Consider the following 13,961-nt stretch of genomic DNA (forward strand, 5'->3'; position numbering starts at 1 on the left):
GGCGACCACGAACCGGCCATACTGCCCATAGTCAATAATGGATGATCACTACTTATGTGGGTCACCCACATCAACCACAACACTCGTCGCCCACTCTCCGCAACCTAGACACAATGAGGAGGCGACACTCATGCGACCTCGCTCTCTCCGCACCAACCATCTCTCCCTCACCCCCTCCACCGAGAAACAAATTCGAGCGCTCGTTCTGTGGACTTCGGTGAGCAGGAATTATCCTTTACCACCCAGGACCCTATTTTTTATATGTATGTTTCTTCTAACCAAAATGATCGTCTTTCCAACCAATATATAGGTATATATAAGTCATCGTGTATGCAATTTCAGATTCAGACCATATTCTATTGTTTTTCTATAAACCTAGTGCAATGTGCAACATATGTGTATGTCCAAGCGTAAACATAGAACTCTTGTAAATCTGGTACAAAGTGAAAATTCTCGCAAAGCATGAAATGAGCGGAAATTATATATTTCTAAGTGAAAAAATGTCCCTTACTTTGAAGAAAAAAATATCCCCAACAACAAAACCTTCGCATCGGAGCCAACTCGAAGTCACACTCGCTATTTCCCCGGCTGGCGGCGGCGATGGCCACCCGCGGCGGAGCCAAAAAGCGAAAATGCCGCAAGGACGAATTGGACGCCGGCGCCACACAGCCGTCGGGCGAGAAGCCTGAAGCCGGAGAAATCCCCGATCTGATCAGCAACCTCGACATCGACGTGCTGCGCCGCATCGTGTCGCTCCTCCCTACCAAGGACGGCGCCCGCACCCAGTCCCTGTCCACCCGGTGGCGCGACCTCTTCCGCTCCGCCCCGCTCAACCTCGGCGTGGAGCTCCGCCGCGAAGACGAGCCCGCCCCCTCCAGGCTCGTCACCCGCATCCTCGCCGACCACCAGGCGCCCTGCCGCCGGCTCTCCCTGACCTGGTACGGCTACGAATCTGGCTTCGTCTCCCCATCGTTGAGCCGTTGGCTCCATTCGCCAGCCCTCAATGGCCTCTCCGAGTTGGATCTGTGGCAAAAGCGCAAGAGACGTGACGAGGAACGTCGGGAACTGCCCAGGGAGGAGGACCCGTATGCCCTGCCGCCGTCCGTGCTCCGATTTTCGCCCACCCTGCGCATCCTCAGCATCAAGTGCACCGGCTGCATGATCCATTTCCCGTCTGTCGGTGATCTACATCTCCCCATCCTCAAGCAGCTCACCCTTAAAGGTGTCGTCGTCTCGGAGGGCGTCCTCCATGACGTTCTTGCTGGATGCTCTGTGCTGGAGAGCTTGGTGCTTAGCAAATTGGATGGTGTTCATGGCGTTCGGATCAACTCTTCCACCCTTAGGAGCCTAGGTGTGTCGTCTGGTTGGAGAGATGAACCTGAGGAAGTATTGCAACAAGTAATTGTTGAGGATGCCCCTCTCCTAGAGAAGTTATTCCTATCTGGATTAGATGACCACTTATCAGTCCGTGTGCTTTGCGCGCCCAAACTGGATTTCTTGGGTTCTCTGCCAGAAGGGTTCTCTAAAGCCAAGCTCGAAACCACACTTGTTCAGGTAACCGCAACTTTTTATTTCTCTACAAAGGGGACATCTCATCATGTTTACTCAATCTTGCAAATCTTGTGCGATGACCATTCATGTGGCTTATGAATTTGTGTGCTAATCATTCATATTTCTTGCTTACTTTAGAGAACTGTTGTTGCCAGTTTGATGAGTGTCGTGCGAACAGTCAAAGTTTTGGTTTTGCGCATGTCACCTCCCAGTGTTGATGATGCCATTGACTTTGTGAAATTCTTTCCTTGCTTGGAGAAGTTATATGTCTTGGTGAGAATATTTTGCACTCCGTTTATTTTATAGGCCTCTTTATCCTATAGCTAGTTGCTTCGCTGTCTTCTTATGCCATTAGCCCATCAATCCCTACATTGAACCATATCTCTAACTACAAATCGTATTTCAGTTATACCGGGACAGGGCATCAAAAAGAGCACGTCATCATTTTCCACTTGGTTATATTGAATGTTTGGAGCTCCATCTCAAAAAAGTAATGCTGATAAATTACCACGGAACACCGAGAGATGTTGATTTTGCAAGGTTCTTTCTTTTGAATGCCAAAGTGCTAGAACATATGGAGTTTGCATCATGCATTTCAGGAAACCGGAAGAAATACATTACTGAATGGATAGCTGCTCAACCCAGAAAGCTACAGCTGGATAACAGGGCTTCTGAAGGTGCTCAGTTCAATTTTATCCCTGATTCTGACTACTGTGATGGTATACATATTGGGCACATCCATGATCTTACTACTAGTGACCCCTTTGATAGATCATTATGTCGATGTGATAGCATCGATTTCCTTTGAGATACTTGCCTAACTTATTTCATGTTTTGGGGAGAATATAGATCAGATCTGTAATATGTGACGTTTACTTTTGTTGGAACATCTGTGTTTCATTGCCCATTAATGTTGCTAAATCACATGCATACTTCTACAATTTTCATTCAGTTCTCCAAATCCATTTTTATCTTTTAGACAAAATGGAGGTCTTTGGTTCATGTAATGGTTGTTCAATGTTATCTAGATAGCAGTCGTATGTTCATCCAAATGACTTGGGAGACATAAGTATCATGGTTCTGGCTTTCTCAGCTAAGTCAGATCCTCATCTGAGTTTGAAACTGCACATTTTGTTGCTACCTTCAGTCATTTAGGTGATTACCCACTTCCTGACACTTATTACCATTTCAGTTACATGCTTGATTTATAAAATGATGGCCGTAAGTTTGGTGGTGGGCATACATAAGTTTTTTCTTCTTGCAATTGCATATTCGTGTATTCTTCACTCCAGTGCGGTCACTGGCTAAATGAAATTATGGAATGTGTTCCCTCCTTAGAAAGATAAAACCAGTGTGTAGGTGAAGTCTGCATCATTGGCAGAAAATGTAGAAATATCTAAGTCTATGGTATGATCCTAGCCTTATAGCGAAGGTTGTTGTATGTTATGCGAGAGTTGTCATCAATGCTTTTAGGTGATCGCCTTGTTGGGGCATGGCTTAGTATTATGTTTGGAGACTCCTTAATTAGGTCTGAAACTAGAGCTCCCCAAACTCTAGCTCTCTCCCATTGTTGCATTGGATGGGGAGTGAATGAGTTTTGGTGGAGTGGGGAACTCTGGAGCATCGATTTTTGTAGGGTATTCTTGACTTGGCTTTGTTCAACTCTTGTTCATGTAATGTCCTAGCAGGTCAGCACCCCTTCATGTAGCCAATATTTGTCCCCACAACAATACTTTACTTTCTCCAAATCGGAAGCAGTAGAACCCACTCATGTCACCAAAAACCATAAAACTACTGTCCTATGTACATATCTACGGTCAAAGTGCTCCCTAAGCTAGAGTTGAGTACACTGATGGTGTGCCAAGGGAGGTAGAGGAGGTGGCTGTCTAGATCTTGCCGGCGTCGATGGTGACGATTTAGTGGTGCAACAGCCGTCAGTTGAAATAGGAGATTGAAAAATGAGAATGTGAGCTAGAGACGAGTGGGTGCAAATTGCTCAATACAACCATACAAATCAGACACAATCATTTGTTTTTTTCCAGAAAATTGTACAGCATCAGGGACAAATCCATCTCGTTCATCAGACAGCCCGGGCCGTTCAACAAGATGGTGCCCATCCCAAATATATTCCCTGAAAGAGAGAGACCAGACCAGACCTACCCTCCGGCCTCCGCAGCCACCACTACCACAACTCCACAGTACTGACAGCTACTTGCTTTGCTCCTGGAAAGCCGGCGACTATGGCGGAGGCCGCACGTGCAGCAGAAGCGGCGCCTCTCCTCCGCGGCCTCCCCTTGGACTAGCGGGCAGATCTCACCACCGCCGACCAGCCGCAGTCCGTCGCGCGAGTTGGCCCGGTCTACTGGTTCTTCCGTGTGGGTGCCTCCTGCGACAGCCTCCTCGTCCTCTCCAATAACTTCATGGGCTTGTGCATCTGCAACCCAGCCACTCGTCAGTATGCTCCCCTCCCGCTGCTCTATGGCACCCAACCATTGGGAATGTACCTGCACCCTCCTACCGGCGAGTACCGGCACTGCTGAACAGCCGGCACCTTAACGCTCAAGATGGCTACTACGTCTTCACATTGTCCAGCCAGCTGCCGAGGCACTTAGGGTGCCCCCACGTGCGGGCACCCATAAAAGGCACCAGATCAGTCCTACTCAGTGGTAACTTGCATTGGTGGACGGGACAAATGATAATGGTATTCAACACCACAGCTAAGACGCTCCAGCAGATGCACTCTCCGATTGCTTCGGGCAGAGCTGACCTGTTTGAGATGGATGGCATGCTCGTCATGTACAGATTTAGTGATTCGGCGACGGATGTTGATATCTGGGTGTTGGGAGGACTACCAAAGCAAGGTCTGGACCTGCAAGCACCGGACTGAATTGCCGGTTGCACAACTCACTCTGCAGTTTGGAGAGTTCAACAGTAGATGTGGTGTGGTGGTTCAATCTTGGGATGGTGATGTGCTTCTACTGGTTAGATACGGCGACTGGCTAATTCAGCTTGACATCAATGGCAAGTTGGTTGCCAGTTTCCATAGCAAAGTCCTCTGGCCTACTCAACAACAGCTCAAACAAACTCTTGTTTCGCATACCTTCTTTTCGACACTAGAGGGATATGTTGTCAACGCTTTGCCTTTTATCTGACAACTTTTTAGTGAGTTGGTGATTCGCAAAAAAAAACGCTTTGCCTTGTATCTGACAACTTTTTAGTGAGTTGGTGATTCTGAATGGCCTAACTATCACTATCCGTATGATCTGTAGTGAGTGTGAACTGGGTCCAGTATGAGCTCCCTTGTTCTTTGTTGATGCATATGGAGTTATTATCAAGAAGCTTTGCGGGGAATGTACTTTTGGATCTAAAGGGACTGCTATACGTGTCAATACTAATTTTGGTGTATGCGTCGTGTATCTGTTTTCTTCAACTGTAGATATGCCTTTGCTTTTTTATTTATTTATCTAGTGTTCTTCCTTGAACTTACTAGTTACCAACCTACCTGCCTCTAAAGAATTTACTTTGCCTTTTTATCTATACATATGTCTTTTTTCTTTCTTTATAGGAGATTGTCTAGTGGCCTTCTTAATGCTCAAGGCATAGTAATCTACATGTGTCCCCTGTTTCTATGTTTTGTTCTAGCTGACAAATGTAATGTGGCACTCAATGGTATCTGTTGACATCAAAGTTGTACCTGTTTTTTAGAAAAACTTGGAGCACTTCTCCTAACTTGATGCATGCAACATAGTTAATTTTTTCTTCATGTATCCATTGCATCTGGTTAAGTTTGGAAACTAAGCTCACCACTATAGCAGGACTCCACACAATGCAGACATGCTTATATTTATTTGCAAAAATTGATGTTCTAGGCATTTATCTCCTTGCAGACACTAGTTAGGTAAGAAATCATTGCCCATGGATAAATCACTTATAGGTGCAAATTTATATATTGTGATAGTTGGATAAATCAAGAACACAACAACTCTAATCAGGAATTTGATAGTCAATATTTTGCACATGCCCTTTGTTGTAGTTGAAGATGAAAAGAGGGAGTATTTCCTCTTTGTTGACTTGCAAGGTGCATCTGATTTTTGGAAGAAGGTTGGAGAACTACTTGTTGATAACTTAAAGGGTTGCATCATAAGTTGAAATGCTCTGTTATGATTTATTTTTCTTCATGATTCTGTTGCATCTGGTGAGGTCGTAGGTCTTATGGAGACTAATAAGCTCACTGTTATAGCGAGAGTTCTATTTATCTTGTTCAGAGGAGTTTTATCATTCATATAGAAAAGACTTGTACTGCAGCCAGAAAAAAAATCTTGGAGTACCTTCTTTTGCTTCCATCCTTACACAGTTTTTCTGTTTCATTGTTTGGGAGTTATTGTCACTTTACCTGCTAACCATGGTAAGGCTTCATGCTAAACGTGATATGATAAGCACACATGAGCTTTGTCATGGCCAGGCTCTGGTCTGTCCATCCAGTTCATGGAGGCAAGGCGAAGAATAAGGGAAGGGACTGAAGATGAGGAAAGGAGAAAGTGGATTCAGCCTCTTGCCTTGAGTTACTTGAAGCTAAATTTGGATGCTGGGCTCCATCCGGTTAATTATGCTGAGAGCGACAGCACGGGAGTGCAAGCACCACACGAGTTACCTGAATATATTGTCAATGCTCATGTCCTACACACTGTTTGCTTGTAGAACACAAGCACCAGGCCAATTGTGTGGCACTACAACTGTATAAGCACTCTGATCATTTTTCACTGCATACATACTTCTTACGTGCCATTGTTAGCGTAGGTAATTACTCCCAGCTGCTCACATTCAGGCAGCGCCCAATTGTTTGGCGGCAGGGAAGTGATAAACTGGTGAGCTCATGCCTTGTTACATTATTTTTCTTCTGCTCCTTTAACCAAACCGGTGAGTATATATGCAATGCAGATTGCATATAAGCAAGTCTCTTTGCCTTGGTTAATTAAACTGTACAGGGAGATGCTGAACGGCCAGACGGTGTGTTTCGAGCCTTTGATGGATGGATCATTCTTCCTGCCTTGTTCTCTTGGGTCTAAGCTCGTTGAGGAAGGTGAATGGCCAGACGGTGTCCCTCGATGGGGGTGTCGCTGTTGGCGCCGGTAACCTCGCTCCTCAGCGGGTTTCAGCTGGAGAATGGCATGTTTGGGTTCAGCTCTCCGGGATCTGCGCTGGGAGAAGGGCCATTTGTACTTGACGTGTTGTTTTGTTTCATTAGTTTCAGTTTGCAGCGACGATTACTTGCCAAGGAAACACGTGTTTTTCTTTGAGGGAAGGAACATGCGTTTTAGTTTGGACAAAACGCACCGTTTGTCTATGAACTTGACTTGGAGAATGTAGTGGGCTGGCCACTAATTAGGCAGGCTGTGCGTGCGGAGTCAAAGAGGGTAAACATGGAAGCAATACTTTATTTAAGATCTGTTGACTGAATGGTTAGCAAGCTATCGGTCGCCTGTGTAGAGGGCCTCTATTTGATGCAAACAGCACAGCGTAGCAGCCAGAGCCTGCTTGAAGAAACGCCGCCGACGATTTGCAGCAGCCCTATGAGAATTGAGAAGAAGTGGAAGGAGTCGCTACAACAGTGAGGGCAGTGGGAAAGTTTATGTTCTAGAAAGTTGACGTGAGCACTCAAACTGTTTGGCAAACTGGTTGTGAACCTCTGGTAATGGAAATTCTAGAGTGCCTCTAGGATGATGTGAGAACGTTTACATACTAATGTACTAATAGTAACTACAACAGTGAGGGCTGATCATCTTGCAAAGCATGTGTACCTGGAGTGTTCATTGGATATATCCGGAAAAATGTTGCTAAACAAGCAGTGAGGTGTTCAAAAAAATTGTTACTTGGATCAAAAGTTTTTTTTTTGTTTTGTGGTATGTAATCTCTTGTGGCAAATCGATTGTGGTTATCGGAGATGCTATCACGAATTAAAAAAAATACGTGCACACGGTACGAGTACCTATAGGTATTTTACTGAAGGAGGGGATATTTATACTAGCTAGTACACGGATGCCCATGTGCACATTATGCTATCATTTAACTTCATGAAAGCACCAAGAGCATGGTTGTTGCATCAAATGGTATCAAACGTTAATACGTTATACTAGTAGTTGTTCCTATTTAAGCACAAGAGGAGAGATTGGGCATGATCATAATTTGCATAGAAGCCATCATGCGCACTTGAGACCAGAGTATAGCATACCCATTGCTAGCTTCATATTAGCATACACACCATTTCAATGTACACAAACACTGCACTTAGTTGGAACCGTGTTTGCATTGTCATTGAATTTATATATGTCATAGGATTTGGAAGCATCTGGAATTTTGATTCTCCAATCTAGCTTCAAGGTCGATGTCGCAGCGACCAAGGTGGCCAGTTAAATATGGAAACTTCTCCATCATTATGGAAAATCCGCCTGGAAAATAAAAGTTCTTTCCCCGTTTGGAAAAGACCGACCTGTGTAGTGGTGTGTGCATAATTGGCATGGCAATGCTCTTATGAAGCCTGAGCAGACTTTTTACATCAAATCCAGGATTACAAGTGGGGTGAGCTATTGCAACGTAGTTTTACTTACATATGGAACAAAAAAATACAAAAAAGGTACATCATTGTCTGATCAATTTTCACATAACAACTTCTCTTTGTGTGTGTGTGTGTGTGTGTGTGTGTGTGTGTGTGTGTGTGTGTGTGTGTGTGTGTGTGATGAAAATATTGCTCTTTAGCAGAAATGAGTGTTCCATCAGATACAGTCATACAACAATTTTCATGTACTAATTTTTATAGGGATACGTAAAAACTTTGCTTTTGGGGTGTTGGTCCATCTCGAGAAGTTGGGCATCGATACCATTTTTTTCCGAGAGTGCGCCAATAGCGCACCATATTTTTGTAGTAGAGACCAGAGAAAAGTTCATTTACAAGATACCCAAGGCCATATTTCTGTAGTAGAGAGGAAAGTTCATTTACAAAGATACCCAAGGCCTTGCGAACAAGAGCCTAGGTTACACACCCTCTGGACCCAAAGCATATTCTCTCCTAGTGTTTGGGACACCTGCACGCACCTTGAACTATTGTTTGACTTCATCCAACACACGGTTAGCTAACTCCAAAACAGTTGTAGGTTCAGGTACAGTTGCGGTACAGTTGCTGGCTTGCTGCCGAGGACGCCAAGCATCTGATGGGCTCAAAACGATTATGAAAAGAAAAAAAATCTGATGGGCCCAATGTTTGTTTCGTCTCGCCAGTTCAAGGAATTGGGCTGAATGCCATCTGTACATACAGAGAGATAGGCCCAAGTGCCCAACAGCCCAGCTCAGCCTAGCCCAGCATCAGCCACACCTAGCAGACTACCCGCGCCGCCTCGCCGGTCGTTCCTCCTTCCTCGCCGTCATCTCCAATCAGGGCGGCGCTCACACCACCACCGTCGGCCTCCGCCGCGCCGCTCTTCTGCTGCGCCCCGCTCGTCTCCTCGACGCCATGGGAAAGGCCTCCAAAGACAAGAGGGTACACGGCCTCTTTCTCTCTTCTCCTCAGCTAGCTTCTCCCCTCCCCGTCCCCCTTCTTGCTTCGCTGCTTCTTACTGTGTGTGCGATTGGGCGGTTGGCCGTCGGGTTCGCAGGACATCTACTACCGGAAGGCAAAGGAGGAGGGGTGGAGAGCTCGCAGCGCCTTCAAGCTCCTACAGATCGACCAGGAGTTCAACATCTTCCACGGTCTCGTCTCAACCCAATCAAGCTCGCCCGCCTTCTTGCCACTGACTTGCACTGATAAACAACATCAAATTGACGAGGTGTTTGCGTTTTGGTGTTCGTGTCTGCAGGAGTGAAGCGTGTCGTTGATCTCTGCGCTGCTCCCGGGAGCTGGAGCCAGGTATGCGAATTGCCAGTTGCACATCGATACTTACACTGTTTGTTTCATTGCTTATCGCAAGTGCACTTGCAGGTGTTGAGCCGCAATTTGTATGTTCCAGCAAAGCTAACATCCGATGGAAAGTAAGTACAAGTGATGCTCAGTATGCCACCTTCTGTTTAACATAATTCCATTCTTGATATCTGATTGCTTATTTTTCACTGTGTTGATGTACTAGAGAGGGTGATCTTCCTCTCATTGTCGCGATCGATTTGCAACCGATGGCTCCGATAGAAGGTGTTATACAAGTGCAGGGCGACATCACTAATGCTCGGACAGCGGAAGTGGTGAGATTGATAGGCACAAAGATAAATTCTCTGTAATGAAATTTTTGTTCGCTTTAACAGATTTACATATGCTGTCAGGTTATTAGGCACTTCGATGGATGCAAAGCAGACCTGGTTGTCTGTGATGGCGCCCCTGATGGTAAGAATTGATTGCTACACAAGTGGTCTTTGCCTCTGTTTCATTTGTTTATGGTACTTCTGTTTCTTACATCGCTTCGGATGGTTGCAGTTACCGGCCTTCATGACATGGACGAGTTTGTTCAGTCCCAGCTTATATTGGCGGTTGGTACCATTTCTCTGTCTTTCTATATCAACTTCGATCACAGATACTTTTTCGAAGCAGCTTGCAGTGTCCATAAGATGCAGTGTTAATAAATAATTCTTATCTTAACTGTGCACTTTATGTTCAACATTTTACCTTAAATCCTTGCTTTAGGTGCAATACCTTCTTTGTATTTTTTGTATTCAATGTTTGACCATTTTACTCGACTTCTAGATATTTCATTGCTGTGTATGTTATAGAACAACCTGATGTAATACCATGGTTCCACTATCTTATTATATATCTGCCACTAGTTGCAGTTTCCTTTGGCTCAGTTTTAGATTGATCTTGCAAGTCAGCTTGTTTCTTTGGCTAATTTGTGTATACATGTGTTGCTTTTAGGCACTGACAATTGTGACTCATGTACTCAAAGTTGGTGGAAAATTTGTTGCCAAGATTTTTCGCGGTAAAGATACAAGTCTCCTGTATTGCCAGGTATTAGTCGTTGCTGATTTGCGCTTCTGTACGGTTAGGAATTCCCATAGGCACTCTAGAAACCTTTTGATTGATTGAGGTATTTGAATCACCAGCTTTCCTGTGTGTTTTTGGTATATATAATTGTATTGTTATTATGTTCTACTAGAACTACTCATGGGTGGAACATTTTGGCAACTAGAAATAAAATTCACCTATAGTGGATTACTGTAGCCTATGCTGCTATCCAGATTGTTGTCTCTGGTGTTTTCCTCATCTATGCTTTGTAGAGGTGTCAAAATATGGTTACAGTTTTGCACACTATTGAGTAGAAGTGACATTTAACTTATAGATTTGGTATAGATGTTTGAACGATGTGCTTTATGGAATGCTAATTACTATTCAATGCTTTGTGCAGTTAAAGCTGTTCTTCTCACAAGTTACATTTGCAAAGCCGAAGAGCAGCCGCAACTCAAGTATTGGTAAGCCTTTATCATTCTCTTAAATGGAGAATAGACTGACATGTACCTTTTGCTTATCCTCCCTCCCCTGTGCGCATGTCATTGTAGTCATTACTATATTCTGAGCAGTTTTGGTGTCTTTTTCTGGTCTACATTTTCTGGTTGATGGGAACTGATTTTTAATAATTCGGCCTCATAGTCATCTTTATACTTGTCAAACAGAGGCTTTTGCAGTCTGCGAAAACTACGCCCCTCCTGAGGGGTTCAAGGAGAAAGACCTGTATCACCTTCTAGAGAAAGTGGGAACTCCTTCGGGGGCCGATGATTTGGGTACGAGGCCTGTACGCTCTAGTCATGCTAACAACAGGATCAGCATTTGGTTCATGATGCTGACTTCTATGTGCTATTTTCCGTGGTCAGACTGCAGAAGTGGCTGGTTGGAGGGACCAAACAAGGTCTATATCCCGTTCCTGGCCTGCGGCGACCTCAGCGGCTATGACTCGGACCGTTCGTACCCGCTTCCGAGCGCGGAAGGCGGTGGCTCCTACCAGAGCCTTGACCCCGTCCAGCCTCCAATCGCCCCGCCGTACAAGACTGCGCTGGAGATGAAGAAGGCGTCCAGCCACGGTGCGGGCGCATTAGATACCGGCAAATCATCCCTTGACTCCTGAAGCTGGAATATAGGCAGGGTTTGGGCGCATGTAGCTGCTGCCCACCACATGGACATGTGGGCAAGCGACGGCGATGTTCAACACATGGGTTGCAGAGATGAGAAGATGCCAAAGTCTAGGCTGAATTAATTTCGGTTATTCGTCTGATCTGAAAACAAACTTATCATCTGTCAGCACACGTCGCAGAGATGAGAAGATGGTGAAGTTTAAGCTGAGTTTAGTTATTCGTCCGATCTGAAAATACATGTATCGTCCTCTACACCAACTTATGTCATGTAAAATACATATGATGTCTCTCTCATACACCGAACCCATTCTTGGCAATACTGCGGTTCCAGATCGCAGATCGTAGTTGGGGCGTTGTTTCGTGCTGGAACGACTTTTGGGGTTTACAATTCTGCGTCTTCTGGATCGTGCACCCAGCTTGTTCTCATAGCTGTTTGGTTTTACTATTCCGCATCTTCTGGGAGAGTGTCCCCGTCTTCTCGTTTTATAGAACCTGTGGACGTCAGGTAGCGACGCCTCGGGTCTCCGCTGTCGAGTGTGGATTGCAGCCAGCATACGGATGTTTACTCACTCCATCAATCAGTGTATATTGCAAGTAGTATTAGCAGCCTCCGTGATCCGAAATCTCGTCACGGCGTACGTTGTTTCACGTGGCGTCGTGCGGATTGCACGTTGCGCCCAGCCCTCTTCCTCCTCCTCACCACATGGTTAGTTCATGGCGGCCTGATCCAGCCGATCGGGTAGAATTTTTTAGTTCTTCCTGTCAGTGTTCGCATCGACTCTGGCCATATAGAAGGGGAACACCTCGCGACGACTTAAAAGAGTGATGGAAGCATGCTGTTCAAGAAAGCAAGTCATTTGTTCAAAAAAAAAAAGAAAGCAAGTCATGGACGTCTAGCCATTAACACGCCCACGTCTCTTAATCAGACACCGGAGAACGATGGGGACTACCTGAACCTGCGATCATTACTAAACCAATGCTAACGCATCAAGGTGTGCCAATACCGTGAGCATCAGGATGTGGAGTCTAGTGATAGATCGTGTTCCCACTCTCAGAGTTTGTGGGCGGAAACGATAGTCTGTTAGGGATTCGTGTTACATGTTATATAGGGTGAGAAAAGATCTCACCGTCGCATGCATAGAGGTATACATATTTGGGCGGTGTACTACACCGTACAACTTGTACGTATATGTTATAAACTCTAACACTCAAGTTAAGATTATGCTTAAATTCATGTAGATTCTTAACTGGCAATATCTTGGTAAAACCATCAACAACTTGGTCCTTGCTAGATACAAACCAAATATCCAACTCCTTCTCTGGAAAAGTGAAAATCAATCTCTATATATTTTGTGCATGCATAACAAAAAGGATTTGCAGACACCTATGTTGCCTAAGTTATCACACCATAGGCAGGTTTTTGTTGAAGTTTGACTCCAAGCTCAGTAATAATGCCTCAACCCACGATAAGTTCAGTTGTTGCATTAGCCAAAGCCTTATATTCAGTTTCAGTACTTGATCGAGAAAATGTAACTTGCTTCTTAGCACACCATGAGACTAAGTTTGGTCCAATAAAGATGGCAAAACCTTCAGTAGAACGTCTATCATCAAGACATCCAACCCAATCAACATCCGAAAAGGCGCTCAAAAGAGTAGAAGGTGACTTCTGAAAAGTAATATCAAGATTTACGGTGTCCTTGACATATCTCAAGATTCTTTCAACTGTTGGACCACCACGGGTGTGTTGTTGTTGGAGCATGAAAATATTGGAAAATTTTGTTAACTGAAAAAGGAAAGTCGAGACGTGTTAAGATAAGATATTGTAAGGCACCAACAATGCTTGAGTACTATCTTCAGAACTAAGAGGCTCACCATCACTGAGAGAGAGTTTTTCACTGGATGATAGATGCGCGGACACCGGAAAAGTTCAAGTTAAACCTGGGTGCACGTGAACCCAGGTGGGAAATGCATTTTCCAAATGTTAAAAAATTCTGAAATAAAAATAACGGAGTATGTATACATGTTCCATGTGTGCGTAGAAAATTTTCGAGGAGAAACCACTTTTTTTTATTTTAGAATCTAAAAAAGACAAAATACGTCACATATATACTGCTATATAGCCCTGCAAAATTTTACTTTTTTGCCGAGGCAAAATAAAAGGTTTTTTCGTCACAAAACTCATGTCCAGGGCACATGTTTGAGATCACTTTTGCATTCATTCTGTGTTTCGATTTTTAAAATATGTTTTTACATCACAAACACACTTTTGAAAAAGTGGGTTCACATGCATCCAGATTCTGAAAAGCCAGTCT

At 44.6% G+C, this 13,961-nt stretch overlaps 2 protein-coding genes across 3 annotated transcripts; both read left to right on the plus strand.

The window, feature by feature from the left end:
- Nucleotides 1–600: 600 nt before the first annotated feature.
- LOC124684159 (F-box/LRR-repeat protein At4g14103-like) lies at nucleotides 601–3,766 on the plus strand. 2 transcript variants are annotated; one of them, XM_047218541.1, is made up of 4 exons: nucleotides 601–1,554; nucleotides 1,690–1,824; nucleotides 1,958–2,041; nucleotides 2,151–2,301. In XM_047218541.1, the coding sequence occupies exons 1-4, from the start codon at nucleotides 601–603 to the stop codon at nucleotides 2,181–2,183; spliced, it is 1,206 nt and encodes a 401-aa protein (XP_047074497.1). In that variant the 3' UTR covers nucleotides 2,184–2,301. The 2 variants fall into 2 exon arrangements, with proteins under 2 accessions (XP_047074497.1, XP_047074496.1); XM_047218540.1 differs by having other exon boundaries at nucleotides 1,958–3,766.
- Nucleotides 3,767–8,976: 5,210 nt separating this feature from the next.
- On the plus strand, nucleotides 8,977–11,986 carry LOC124684160 (putative tRNA (cytidine(32)/guanosine(34)-2'-O)-methyltransferase). The gene is made up of 11 exons (XM_047218542.1): nucleotides 8,977–9,082; nucleotides 9,198–9,291; nucleotides 9,399–9,448; nucleotides 9,521–9,570; nucleotides 9,666–9,774; nucleotides 9,853–9,913; nucleotides 10,004–10,056; nucleotides 10,439–10,531; nucleotides 10,929–10,992; nucleotides 11,194–11,301; nucleotides 11,392–11,986. The coding sequence occupies exons 1-11, from the start codon at nucleotides 9,056–9,058 to the stop codon at nucleotides 11,640–11,642; spliced, it is 960 nt and encodes a 319-aa protein (XP_047074498.1). The 5' UTR covers nucleotides 8,977–9,055; the 3' UTR covers nucleotides 11,643–11,986.
- The last annotated feature ends 1,975 nt before the right edge of the window (nucleotides 11,987–13,961 follow it).

The sequence above is a fragment of the Lolium rigidum genome, chromosome 1 (assembly GCF_022539505.1).
Source record: "Lolium rigidum isolate FL_2022 chromosome 1, APGP_CSIRO_Lrig_0.1, whole genome shotgun sequence".
In the NCBI taxonomy this organism is placed as follows: domain Eukaryota; kingdom Viridiplantae; phylum Streptophyta; class Magnoliopsida; order Poales; family Poaceae; genus Lolium; species Lolium rigidum.